The sequence below is a fragment of the Falco punctatus genome (genome assembly GCF_963210335.1).
Source record: "Falco punctatus genome assembly, chromosome: 3".
Lineage (NCBI taxonomy): Eukaryota > Metazoa > Chordata > Aves > Falconiformes > Falconidae > Falco > Falco punctatus.
Window position 1 is genome coordinate 119,260,729 of NC_137582.1, and position 12,959 is coordinate 119,273,687.

The 12,959-nt window shown below is 55.8% G+C and overlaps 1 protein-coding gene across 7 annotated transcripts in view; it reads right to left on the reverse strand.

Annotated features, from left to right (window-relative positions):
• Positions 1 to 396: 396 nt before the first annotated feature.
• The window catches only part of FHL3 (four and a half LIM domains 3), a 30,946-nt gene continuing 18,383 nt past the window's right edge, over positions 397 to 12,959 (reverse strand). For 3 of the 7 annotated variants that reach the window (XM_080381981.1, XM_080381983.1, XM_080381980.1), the window contains exons 2-6: positions 4,979 to 5,163; positions 4,724 to 4,898; positions 3,916 to 4,085; positions 3,562 to 3,748; positions 397 to 2,324 (exon numbers count right to left, since the gene is read on the reverse strand). In XM_080381981.1, the coding sequence (XP_080238107.1) occupies positions 2,173 to 2,324; positions 3,562 to 3,748; positions 3,916 to 4,085; positions 4,724 to 4,898; positions 4,979 to 5,134 (840 nt within the window). In that variant the 5' untranslated portion in view covers positions 5,135 to 5,163 and the 3' untranslated portion in view covers positions 397 to 2,172. Of the gene's footprint in view, positions 2,325 to 3,561; positions 3,749 to 3,915; positions 4,086 to 4,723; positions 4,899 to 4,978; positions 5,164 to 5,306; positions 5,420 to 12,959 lie in introns of those variants that run through there. The other 4 variants (XM_080381985.1, XM_080381982.1, XM_080381984.1 and 1 more) reach the window with 3 other exon arrangements.

Genomic DNA, 12,959 nt, shown 5'->3' on the forward strand with positions numbered 1-12,959 from the left:
CAGTATCGCAGCGATCCAGACCAGCTCCCGCAGCAGCGCAGCATCCTGGCTACTGCTGAGCCCGGCGGCATCGCTCCCGTGTGACCCCTGCTCAGCCCCGTGCTGCAGGACAGCCCAGGCAGACAGCGGGCACGGACGGACAGGCAGCCCTGGCACCAGGCACCCGCTGCAGCCCCACAGCAAGAGGCAGCGGCTGCTCCCTGCCATCCTGCACGGGGCTGGTACAGCTGATGCTGGGCATGTGGCTTGGGGAGGGGGAGGCACGAGCGCAGTGGGGATCGGCCGCCCCCAGTGCAGGTTTAGGAGCCAGGACAAGTCTGATGAGTGGAGCAGCAACACCGATTGAGCCAGCACTCTGCCCTGTGCCTGCTGTTCGAGAAACACATGAGAGCAAGCATCACTAAAACGGTTTATTATATAAAGCCGTAGGAAATACACAGGAGGCTGAGGTTTAGGACACTTCCTTCTAGAGACTGCTCCAAGCTCCTCAGAATAGCAAACACACAAACTCTGATTTTCCTGCATCAAAGCTTTCAAACAACGGTTCAACAAGGATCTGAATACAGAGTTAAAAACACTTCAACATGCATAACATTTTCTGTTCCTAAGTAAAGCTGGGGGGGGGCGGGGGGGGGGGGCTAGCCCCTTCATCCTGCAGTTGGTTACAAAATGACAGATATCATGACAAAAGAGTACAAAAGGAAAAAAAAAAAACAAAACCACACAAGATGCTTTCAGAAAAGCACGTGGCCGTCTAAGCAGGAAAGCAGGGTCAGCAGAAGTGCCCCAGCAAGGTGAGCGAAAGGGATGTAGAGCCAGGGCAGGGGGGGCCCGGGCAGGGCCCAGGGCTGGCTCAGCCCCCGGGCAAGGACGGCTCCAGCCCTCGCGCGTGAGTCTGGGATGGCTCAAGACGTTCTATTTTGCCCACACAGGGACTTGGGAGATGCAAAGCCCCTCCTCAGGGCAGCCCAGGTGCCACCTCTGCTTTGCTGGGACACAGCGAGGCAGGAGCGTGGCTGGGGGGAGCCACCACCCCCTGCCCACCGCAGTGGCAGGGGACAGCCTTGGCAGGAGCAAGTTGTGGACACCCTGAACGCCCCCCTCAGCCGACCTCCTGTGCTCCCGCAGACCCTCCCTTCCTGTGGGCAGCACTCCCCTCCCCGAAATAATGGAGGCTCTTCCGACCGCCTCGGGAAGGCAGCTCCTGTCCCATGGCTCCCCGTGGGAGGGATGGAGCAGGAACGAAGCCCTCGGTGCTCTCAGCCTTCAGCACACCCTTCTCTGGGCCTCAGCCAGGCACATCACAGGGGGGACCACCAGTGGGCCGACAGCCACCAGGCTCCAGCTCAGACACGCAGGGGCAGCTGTGGGAGATCGGAGCACAGATGGACAAGAACGGGGCAGGGAGTTGGGGAGCATGGGGACAGAACGCCCCGTACCTGCGAGTGATTTGAGCTCCTCATCCACATCTGAGTGAGAGCACCTCTACGGAGATGTGCAGAGCAAAGGGTCTGGCCCACAAACGGTGACGTGGCTACAGAAATCCAGAGGTGGATCCCATCAGGCAGGACATATGCTCTTCTTGGCCACACTCCAGCCTGGTGTCCCCAAAAGGGGCAGAGAGCCCTTCATGCCCAGGTCGCCACAGACCAGCCGCACGTACGGAAAGGCTGTGCTGCAAAGCCAGCCGCTACACAGGCCAGCACGGCCAAGCTGCACGGACCAGGAGCTGCTGCTGCCTTGTATCACACAGAGCAAGGGAAGCACATGGGCAAAAGAGAAAAGTCAGCACTGTGCCAGGGGGAGCAAATACATGCTGCCAGCGTGCAGGTCCAGCAGCCCAATGCTGAAGCTGCTGCGACTGCCCTTTGCTTGGCTGGGGCCCTGGGCTTAGCTCGTGCCTGGTCAGACAGGAAGCAAAAGGAAAGAGTAAATTATGGGGGGTCTTGAAGCTCCTTTTTCAACTTTATTTAGCTTTGACTCTGCACAGAGCCATAGCATAGCGTACTCTAGCCTTCAGGGAGGGACACAGGAATCCCCTGCACACACCGTGGTTTGGGGTCAGCCCCCATCTCCTGTGCCTCGTGCCCTGCCCTGAGATGTTGTTGGGGTGTCTGGCACAAAGACCCTGAAGAATAGAGAAAGCCCCTGCCCCACGGTGTCCTTAGAGGCTCATAGGTCGCTGCTGCAGTCGCGGCACAGGATCTCATCGTTGTCAGGGATGAAGCCTTTCCCGACCAGCGAGGTGTTGCAGCGGGCACAGTTAAAGCAATTATGGTGCCAGTGACGGTCCTCAAAGGAGACGTATTTACCACCGCCAAAGCCTACAGGAGGGACAGAGTGCAGCATTAGAACCCCTGGGGAAACTGGGACGAGCCTCCCGCACAGACCGAGTCTTTGCCTGCTCATCTCCAAGTCAGGTCTTCACACGGAGCACTGCACCGTGGCACCCAGACCCCCCCCAGCATCAAATACATGTGAAATACCAATCTCCACTCTTGTGGGGAGAAGAGGACCAAAATGATTTCACACCAGATTTTGCAGGGTTGAGATTCTCGGACCAGAATCACCATTTTCCCCCCAGAGGGAAGCAGGGAGTGGAGCTGCATCATCACAGCGAATGAGGGGGCTGCCAGGAGCAGCTCTTCCAAAGGACAGTGCTAGTGAAATCCTGGGAAGAGCTGTCCTGCCACCAGCCCAGGCTCCTGCAGAGGCTCCACGGGCAGCTTCCTTCCTCTGCCGGCAGTGGCTGGACTTGTGGGCTGTGACCCGCTTCTCCCCGGGACTGCGCCAAACTGATAAGGAGCAGACGGGAAGCAGGGTGCCCATGAGCTGCCCTGTCCTCAGCCAGAGTCATCCTCTGAGTCACCAGCTGATTCACGGCTTTGCCTGCCTTCCCAGCAGCAAGACACGAGTTGCAAATGGAAAGGTCAAGTGGGGGAGGACAAGAAGGAGGGAAGACCCTCTCAAGGGTTTCTGCAGAAAAGGACCCCCTGCTTCCCCTGTCTTAGGCAGGTACGACAGGTCCAGACTCCCCTGCAGCAGCAGCTGCTTCCGCTGTGGCTGGAAGTCTCTGGCTTTCCCAGTCTGTGAGCAATCTTTCCGCGGGACCCGGCAACCAGCCCCACGGCAAGCTAGAGACATGAGATCATGCTGTGAGGGGTTGTTTTGGGAGCCTTTACCGCTAGGCAGAGGGAACTCCTCCCAAGGGGCGCAGTTCACCGCTTTGAAAGATGCAGGCGAAGGGACAGAAGTGGCCCTAGGACCACCGCAACAAAGAGATCCTCCCTCAGGGGGGTCCTTGGAAAGCAGCCGCAGTTGTTTCTGCAGGGGACATGCCTGAGGGCACCTTGCACTCCCCAGCGTTTGTCCCCGGGAGGCCTGAAGTGCCTGGAGACACTTGAGCAAGCCTGTATGGTGGGGATGTGTACGAGCATCGTATGGGCCTGGGTCACACGAGGGCAACCTCCCCTGGAGAAGTCACTGCATGTCTGGAAGCAGAGGGCGTAGGTCATGCCTCGCCCTGCAGAAGCGCCCCATAACCAGGGCCGTTCCGCTCACCTGTGATGGGCTTCGTGCAGGCGCTGCACTTCTTGGCATAGAGGTTCCCAAAGCACTTGATACAGTATGGGTTGTCATCCTGGGAGGTGAACTGCTGGCCAGCCAGGGGCGTCTTGCAGCCTGTGCAGACGAAACACTCCTTGTGCCATGGCTCATCCCGGTAAGTCACTCCTCCCTTGGTCAGGGTCTGCAGGAAGAGACCCCACACTGGTGACACACAGGCATGGGGAAAGGGGCTGCAGCGCATGACCAGCAGCTGGCTGGGGTGCTGCTGCCTGACCCCTTCTCTGGGGGGGCTCAGACGGGACTGAGGTCACAGAACTCAGGGGCTTCGGGCTGTCAGGCCAGACGTACCTTTTTGCAACGAGTGCAGCGAGGAGCGAACTTGCTCTCATAACAGGGGACACAGTAATAATCCTTCTTGTCTGGGATGAAGGATCGTGACCCGATGGGCTGCTGGCAGCTGCTGCATATGAAGCAATGCTCATGCCAGGTTTGTCCGTTGTACTCCAGCTTACGGGAGCCTGCAGAGAGAGCCCTTCACAGTGATGGGAGGGAGCAGCACATGCACACGCAGGGGACACAGGAGGCTGTGCAGGATAAACTGCAGCCCTGCACACTTGGCACTGTCCCTGCCCTCCCCGTGGCAGTGCAGGGCTGTCAGCAGCTGGAGAGGGGCCTCAGGCCCACCCCACAGCTGCCAGAGGAGGGCTGCAGGAACATGCTCCCAGCACTGGCACACAGGCCACGGCAGAGATGCCTGTTGTAACCTACATCTGAAGATGGTGCCAGAATGGCCAAGCAAAGACACGCCTTTGCCTCAGGCCATCTCCAGAGACGCTCACACACCTTCAGTCATTCCTTCCCTCCTTGTCAGCACACACCAGAAAATGCCCAGGAAACCCTTTGTTATCTCCTCCCCAGCTCACTTCCCCGTGAAAAAGGGGAACAGAAAGACAGGGCTGCTGTGGTGATTGCAGCTGGGGATCCTGCTGCCTCGCCAGCCAAGCACAGTGTCCAGTCCACTCTGTACAGCGACAGAGGGGCAGGAGGGCAGAAATTCAGTTCTCTTCCTTGCTGCCCTAGTGTTGGACCCTGCAGCCCTGGCTGACGGTGCTGGGACCCGGCACGAACTGCAGTGCTCAAGTCTGCCTGTTCCTACCTGGCATGACTGTCTTCTCACAGGCAATGCATTTGGAGGAGAACTCGCTGCAGTAGCAGTCATTGCACAGCAGCTCCTCGCCTTGGCAGGTGAACGGCTCGTCGGCCAGAGAACGGTCACAGCGGAAGCAACGAAAGCAGTGCTCGTGGTAATGGCGATCCTCGTAGTACAGCTCCTGGGGAGAACAGCCAAGATGAGGAGTGGACTGATCGCCCCAGGGAACCACCCTGCCCGGCCGCGGGGTCCCGTACTCACTCTGCAGTCGTGGCTGATCAGCTCTTTGCACTCATCACAGGTGTTGGCAAAGTGGGCATCGTAGCAGGGGATGCAGTACGGGCCATTGTCCATCTGGATGTACTTGCGCCCATACAAGGACTCCTTGCAGTTGTCGCAGTCAAAGCACTCTGTCATGGTGCCAGTCTGAGGGCCTCCTTCACCTGCTACGAGATCAGCGGAGATGCTGGGTCAGCATCAGCTTACGCTGCCTGCGATGTCCTCGCACAGCCCGGCCGCCTCCAGACGGCAGGGACCGCAAATCCCTGCGCTGAGCAACAAACAGCCGCTCTCAGGGAAGGACACAGACCTGAGCTGCGGCGCCTGCTCTGTGCCCGTACGCGCTGCCAGAACAGCCGCGCACGTTCAGGGCCTGGGACGAGTCTTCCTTCGGGTTTACACTCAGGTTCAACAGTTGGAGCACTCAGGCACCACTCTGAGAAACTAGGCACGTAAGCACGCAGTTGAGCTTCTCCCTGCCTGCCTCCCTGCCAGGAAGCAAAGCGTTTATGATGACCAAAAGCATTTTTTTGCATGAAAAGTTTTGATTTGGCACTGAAAGCAGGACCATACACACACTGTGGGCGCACATCCCCTGTCACATCAGAGTGCCAGCCACTTTGAGAGAGACCCGTCTACCAAGCAGCCCTTCAGAGACACACGCTCAGCCACCGGCATGGCCCTGGACCCACGGCAAGATCCCTCCTGATGGCCTCTGAGCTGATGCTCTGCCTGATAGGGCTCTCGGCGTTCCAGGTTCTGGAACCTCTCCAGAGCTTTAAAGCAGCTGCTCCACAGGGAAGCAGGAATCAGGCACCCCGTGCTGTGCCTGGCTGTGCAGCCACAGCCCAGCAAACCCTTCTGCACATGTTGCTCTAACTGCAAACACTCTGCAGGGAGAAAGCGCTGGTGAGGGTGGGGGTTTTACAAGGAACAGAGGGGTCAGGGATTTGCACGCAGGAGATCAGACATCTCTTGTTGCCCCTCGTCTCCCTCTCAGATGAGAGGTTTGTGGAACTATTTCCCTTTCTTTAGAGCACTAACTCCAGAACAAGAGTATCCTCCTCCTGTTTGGTTTAACCTGGTTATTCCTAAATATGGAGTTTTCCACTTGCGGAATCACACCCTTTTTTAATACGGGTCGCTATCAAGTGTAGACAAGCCCATGGAATTACATCTCAGCAGTCAGCTGTGGAGTGCGGCACGCTGCAGTTTTCTTAATGAACCCACCCACTCCAGAAAGCGCTCTTATGGCTCAACCGACAGTTTAGCACTTCGTGGGGCAGGGGCTCCCCCCTGTGCCCCCCTGCCCCGGCGCCTCCCGTATGCCGAAGGCAGCCTCCAGGGCAGGAGCGGATCCAGACAGCTCTGACTCAGGGCCCTGAGCTTCCCAGGGCTATTCTTGGTCAAGCCACACAGCTCCCAGCTGTTGTCAAGCCTGGTATGTGCCGATAGGGTTGCCGGTGAATAAATCCAGTGTTCCCACATGGCTACGTGACCCACAGAGGGGGAACAAAGTCCCTTTTCAGACACTCTCGTTACCCAGCTGCCGCCCCGGCCGTTGCCTGCTCTGCTGACCGCTCTGTGCCCTCCAGCACGGCAGGCTGGTGCGTGCGGCTGCGGCTCTGTGGCGTGTCCCTGCGAGCAGCACGGCCTTGGGGCCACCGCTCTGCTCAGCCTGGCCTCTGGAGCCCCAGCCAGCAGCCCCAGACCGGCTGCGGGCTGGGCCAGGCAATTTCCAGTCTGTTACTGGAGACGAGGCAGGCGCTCGGGGTGGCTGGCACAGGGGGGCTGGATGGGTGCCAGGGTGCCAAACTGAGCCCGCTGCCACTGCTCTGCCCCCAGCCTGGGCTGGCCCCCCAGCACCCCCTTCCTCTGGGGCACCTCACGAGGTGCTCACCCGACTGGACAGCGGCTCCCGTGCCCCCAGCACCCCGCACGGCTCCTGGCCGCTGCTCACCCACCACCTCCCCCTCTGCCACCCCACACGCCTTCGCTCCCTGAAGCCACCCGGGACCTTTCTCTCTGGCAAAGAATGACAAATCAAATTAATAACCCTCCTCCTCCCAGCCCTGTTGAAGGGAACTTTCCAAGGTGTGTCTGTAATAAAAGGGCCTCTAATTAGCACTCCTGCCCCGGGAGCACGATACCGCCAGAGCAGGGAGCTGCCATGTTTGCTCAATGGGCTGCACTTTATCTCTGGGGTCCTGTAACCCGGGTCAGAGGACAGCAGAAAACAGGAGGGAAGGAAAAACAACTGGAATGGAGAAGCTTTGGGTTTTACCGGTGACATGGACTCAGCCTCTCGAGCGCTGCTGCTGCCCCTGCCCCTCTGTGAGCCCCGGTCCCCAAACTCAAAACAAGGGGCAGCATTTTGCCGTGTGGTAGGGGCAGGAGGTGGGCAGGATCAACCCACCACAGACTGCTGGGGGCTCTCGCCCCCCTCAACCACAAGGCACCCCAACAGGGCAGGTGCTGCTGCCCAGAGTGTGCGCTGTCCCCCGGCCCCACGTGCCCCCTCAGGACCCAGTGCCAGCAAACCACACAGCTACGGGGTGCGAGCACCAGCGCCAGAGCGAGCGCTCGGGGCCAGAGCAAGCCCTGCTCCCCTGGGGCAGCTGAGCTATCACCATGACCGAAAGAGGGATTAAAAAAAAATAATAAAATAAAGCAACAGGAACATTTCAATCCCAGCTGGTGTTTGCCACCCAGGCCCCTGGCAGTGCCAGCCCTCCTCTCCCACTCCTGAGCCCACCGGGCTCGCCCCGGCTGGAGCTGCGGGCCGTGGGTGCTGCGCAGCGCTACTTGTGCTGCAGGTGCGCGTCACGCAGCAACCGCCGAAGGGGAAATGAAAACCATATAAACCCTCTGAAAATGATGGACCCAGGAAGACCCTAAAGCAGCGTGCCGTGCTTGCCTCCGCTTTCAGCAGGTTCTCCCCAAAGTCCTCCTGTGCCTGCTGGGCCAGCCAGGCTCCTGCTCTCTGCCAGCCAGAGCGGGCTAGCAGCCAGACGGGCGGCCAGCGGAGCAAGTCCCAGGAGCATCACGCAGCCCAGGCTGCTATGACAGCATACGGGATCAGACTGCGCTGCCTCTTCCACAGAAAAAAGAACGGGCCCAGGAAGTTTGCTCAGGATTATTTGCATTAGATAAGCTGTTTGCTGGCTTTGTTCTGGTCTCACAGGCAGTGCTGGGGAGGGGTGGCAGAGCCCTGTGCAACGCCAGAGTAAACTCTGCATCTTCGTCCCTGAGGGTATGGCACTGCTGGAGACCAAGTTCATGGAGAAAAGGAAGATGAGACAAAAGAAACAGAGTAAACTAAATCATACAAAAGCCCACAATTATTGCTGTCTTTGTAATGGGGAACCTGGAAATTGCCTCTGTTCTTGAAGAAAGGAGGTGAAGTTTTAAAATGCGTTAAAAAAAACCCTTTAATTGAGGCTCAGATTTAGAAGGCACAATATAGGCAGTCACTATGCGTGCTAATTAGCACGTGCTCATACTCTGCAGACTGCACCACCCTGTAAACATTAGGTGCGCGCTAGGCTGATGTAAGTAACACCTTCAAATCCTAAACAAGGTGTTGCCCTAAAATGATGGGATTCCAGTTGCAAAGGAGTGTTTGCTCGCCCATTACCAGGTGGCTGCGGTCCCTGTGGGACAAGGCTCACTGAGGCAGGTCCCTTGTCCGTGGGGATGGTGGAGCTGGATGTGGGGTGTTCTCTCAGCTGTCTCGCTGGCCTTCTGAGGGCAAAACCAAACAACAGATCTATGCCTGCCAGCTGCCGACCCTTTCCCTTCGACAGATAGTTGTGCTCAGGGAGGAAGGGAAGTTCAGTTCCTCTCCTGTACCCATGAACAGTTTTGGGAACAAGAGCTTCTCTTGCAAACAACATTTAAAGTGCTCCAGGATGCAAATCTGATCAGTCTGGAACTGAGCTCAGAATAGCTTCATGTATGAGAAAGGTCAGCAATTTGTCAAGGACACACATCAGAGTCCACTTTCTAATTAGAGAGTAACATGCACCTAACACCACCCCGGTGTCATTGTCCACAGCAACTGCAGCAGATGGCTTAGCAACAGCCCAGGAGATTACTACATTAATTCTAGTGTTGATAAACCGGGGACCTATTATGCAAAGGAGGCAGCACAGACTGTCCACAGCCCGGCTTTCTGCTGCACACAAGCACTTCAGAGCTTAACCAGCCTCTTGAGACGACTCCTGCTACAAGGAACTGCTTCAGCGAGAGGTCTCATGTATATGGTGAACCTATAACCCCATGTAACTTCACACCAGTTTGTTTTTCGTTGTCAGCTCACAACCAGCTGCTCCACGAAGTGATCCTAGAGCAACCCATATGGCTATTCCTAGGGAAACACTTCATCTTTCCAGGACACAGGAATAGACCTGCCTTTGATGGTCTGTCAGGTTCCTGCCTATTCTCACCTTCCCTGGGCTGCTCTGAGCACGCTTGTGGCAGTTGCAGTTCACACCTAAACAGAAATGTAGAAAAGCAAGCACAGCCTCGCCGGGAGAGGTGAGCTTTCCCCAGGTAAGGATGAAACCACCCAGGGACAAGGGGTTGGAAGACCATCCTCAACGTGCTTCCCAGTCAGAAGAGGAGAACAACGCTTTTTGTTCCTGTTGGCTTTCCAGAACCATTATGGGTCCCGGAATCTGCATGAAATTGTTTCTGCCTGCTACCAACCCTAAAAAGGGAAACCAGCTGCTTGCTCTGAGGAGCAGCTCCAGCTCCTCCGTTACTCTGGGAGCATTTTCAGTCCATGTTTCCTGACCAGCATCTGCGGATGCGCCTGGGGTCCCTGCATGGCACGGCCAGCCTGGGCTCTCCGGGGGCAGAGCAGCCAGCTCCCTGGGGACAATGTGGGCTTCTCTGCACCTCTTCACACCACTGCCCCTGCCTGCACCCTCTCGCTCTGCTCCCAAAGCCACGAGCGCGGCTGCAGACCTGGCACAGTGGGAACATCCTCCATCTGTTGTTAAAGGAGATCCTGCTTTGGGGCCAGAGGCTGGAGGCAGCTTTCCAGAAAGGGGCTGAGTGTTTCATCAGGGTAACCCAACCAGACCCAGCCTGCACCCAACACCCTCAGGAGCTGTGTTGCATCAAGCACCCGCCTGCTCCCAGCACCACTGAGTCACTTCCTGCCCATGGAGCTCACCTCCGAGCTGCCGTCCTGCCCCAGCCTCCCCACCGACAGCTCGGCAGCCTCCAGTATGAAGGTCCTCACAGGGACCATCGGCTCAGCCACAGAGCTCACCTGGCAGCTCCCCCCTCACCAGCACAACGGGAGGATGCTGCAGGTCATTCCTTGAACACGCAGGGGAAATCTGGTTCTTACAGTCAGCCTCGGAGGCAGGAGGCAAGTGAATCGGCTGGGTGTACAGCCACGCAGCCCCCACCTGCAGCACTGGGACATTGTGCTTACACCTGTGCACGTCCTGAGAAGCTGCACCGCAGTCATATCCCCAAGCACGGGCAGATCATCCTCCTGCCCGGAGCAGTCATGGGCTGCTCTGGGCTCTGCGACACATTTAGCAACATGGTTGGCACAGTTGTAAGGAAACACCCTGCATTTCAAGTGAAGTAAGTGCTGTCAGAATCACCCTTGCTCAGCAAAGTAGGCAGCTTCCTGCAAATGGCCACAACTTTTGAAAGGAAGAAGTAGCAGAAACTGTTAAAGCATCTGACAAATCACAAGGTAGACCTGGATCGTTGCACGACTTTAATAGTCTTAGAATGGCAATTTAAGGGTTTCCTAACGTTCAGAAGGGATCTCTGAGGTGCCCTCGATCCAAAGAACGAAACCACATTGCATGGACTCCTCCTGACAGCTCTGCATATAGATCAAGATAGTCCTAAAAGATCAAGTGTACCACAGATGTCCAATCTTACCCTTAAATTCAGAAAATCTCAGCTGATGCCAGCCCATAACCTGCCCAGAGGTGCCCTGCACTGTTTGTACATCTGTGACACAGACATCACACCTGGCCCAAGGTGAGCAATGGCAAATGGCTGCAGTGCAGGGCACGGCCACCACTGCTGGGCTGAGCTCACATGAGGTCCTGGCAGTGCAGGCAGAGTCGCAGGCATGCCAAAGGCGAGCAGTGCCTTCGCACACAGCACTGCCTGCATGGAGCAAAAGGGTTCCAGGAGGGTGCTGCTGAGGGCAGGTACAAGGAGCCCAGTCCTACCCAAAAGCAGCTTCCCACAGAGAGAAGAGGCTGAAGAGTGAGGTTACAAGCGCAATGAGAGCACTGGAGGACCTAACAGAGACAAAGCCCAACTCTGCAAGTGCCGTAAGAGGTGCCCTTGCCTCACACACAGGATGAGAGACAGGAAGCATCTTTATCACTTTAAACATTAGTGACATGGCACAATGTGTACGCTAATACTTATTTTCTATATCAGCACTATTCTACAGAGGAGGTGGTGATGGGATGCATCTCCAGGAGGCCAGGCTCACTTGCATGCTTTCTTGTAAACACCAGCAATGCTGATTTTGGGAGGAAAATGACCTCTGGTGCCTGGTCTTAAGTACCTGCTGAATTCGGCCAGACTAGATATATTCAAAAGATCTGGAAAGCAGCAATGATTTTTTTAAAGTTTAATTCAAATTTTCTGGATTACCATGAATCATTGGCCAGGTTTCTCAGGCAAGCCAACAAACCCTAGAGAGACAGTACACAGAGTCAGCTCTCCACACACGGAAATAGCTTCGTCCTGCAGACTCGCCAGTAGACATGGCTCGGTCTGCAAGAAACCTCAGCACCCCCTGGCCATGAGTGGTCCTGCCTGTGGACTGGGGATGTGGGGCTGTCGGGAAGTTCAGGGTCCTAAGGAGCTCCAAAATGCTGCTCTGGTTTCAGAACCCCACTGAGTTCATAGGCCTTCCTTCCTCTAGTACTAAATTCTTCATTCTTTCTCCTACATAAGGAAAGATAAAACTTTTCCAATGTGAAAGGAAAACGTGCTGCTACTAAGTCCAGCTCCCACAAGGCAGCATCCCCATACAAGGTAACAGGACACAGCTCTAAGCCAGTATTTGTGCACACTGGGACTTTTGTCCCTTCTCTACCCTTTAAAGAAAGAATCGCTTTTTAATGAGGCTGCAGTTGCAGGGGAATCTGATTTTCCATGTTACAGTGGAAAATGAGGCAGGTTTACCCATCTGAGATTTGAACTGTAATTTCTTGTGGCAAAGACCTTCCTTTGCATCTGGTTTTCAGCTACTTCTGTCCCTTTCCTCCCCATATCCTTCTTATCTGAACAGGCCTCCTGAATCCAGCTGTGAGCTGAACCATCCACATGGTGAGCGTGAAGATATGGGGTTTGGAGGAAGACAAACAGAAGATCTAGTCCAACACCACCAGTGAGAAATGCCAGGCTTCCCGTGGGTGCCCGTCTCCAATGTGCCTACCTACCTTCCAAAGCCCCAGCAGAGGGACAGCAGCGTGCAGGCTGACAAGGAGAAAGGCAACAGCCAGTTCAGCCCTTGCTCTAGGCTTACTTTCTTTAGGGACAGTTAATTGACAGAGAAAGAAGCTTAAGAGTCCCTACTGTGCAGCCATAACACGAAAAACTCTGCCCAGGAGGAAAGAAGAGAACTATTTCAGAGTTAAAAAATTATTACTGCACACCTGTAAGGGTTAATTAACTGTTTCAGGTTCTGAACAAAACCCTCCCTCTGCAGAGGGCAGCTTGGATGGAGGGCACAGATAACAGCAGTGGAACTGTTGCAACGCATTCAGAACAAGCAGCCTGTGTCATTCTGCTGACATTAAAACTGAATGTTTGCTCAAGAGATCAGCTGTTAATCTTTTGCATAAGATATACACAAAGTAAGCAAATTTTGCACACTCAACAGGAAGTCAGGAATTAAAACCACTTGGGCAGTTTGGACCTGTCACGGTTCAAACAGACCATTTAACTGAAGGAGGAA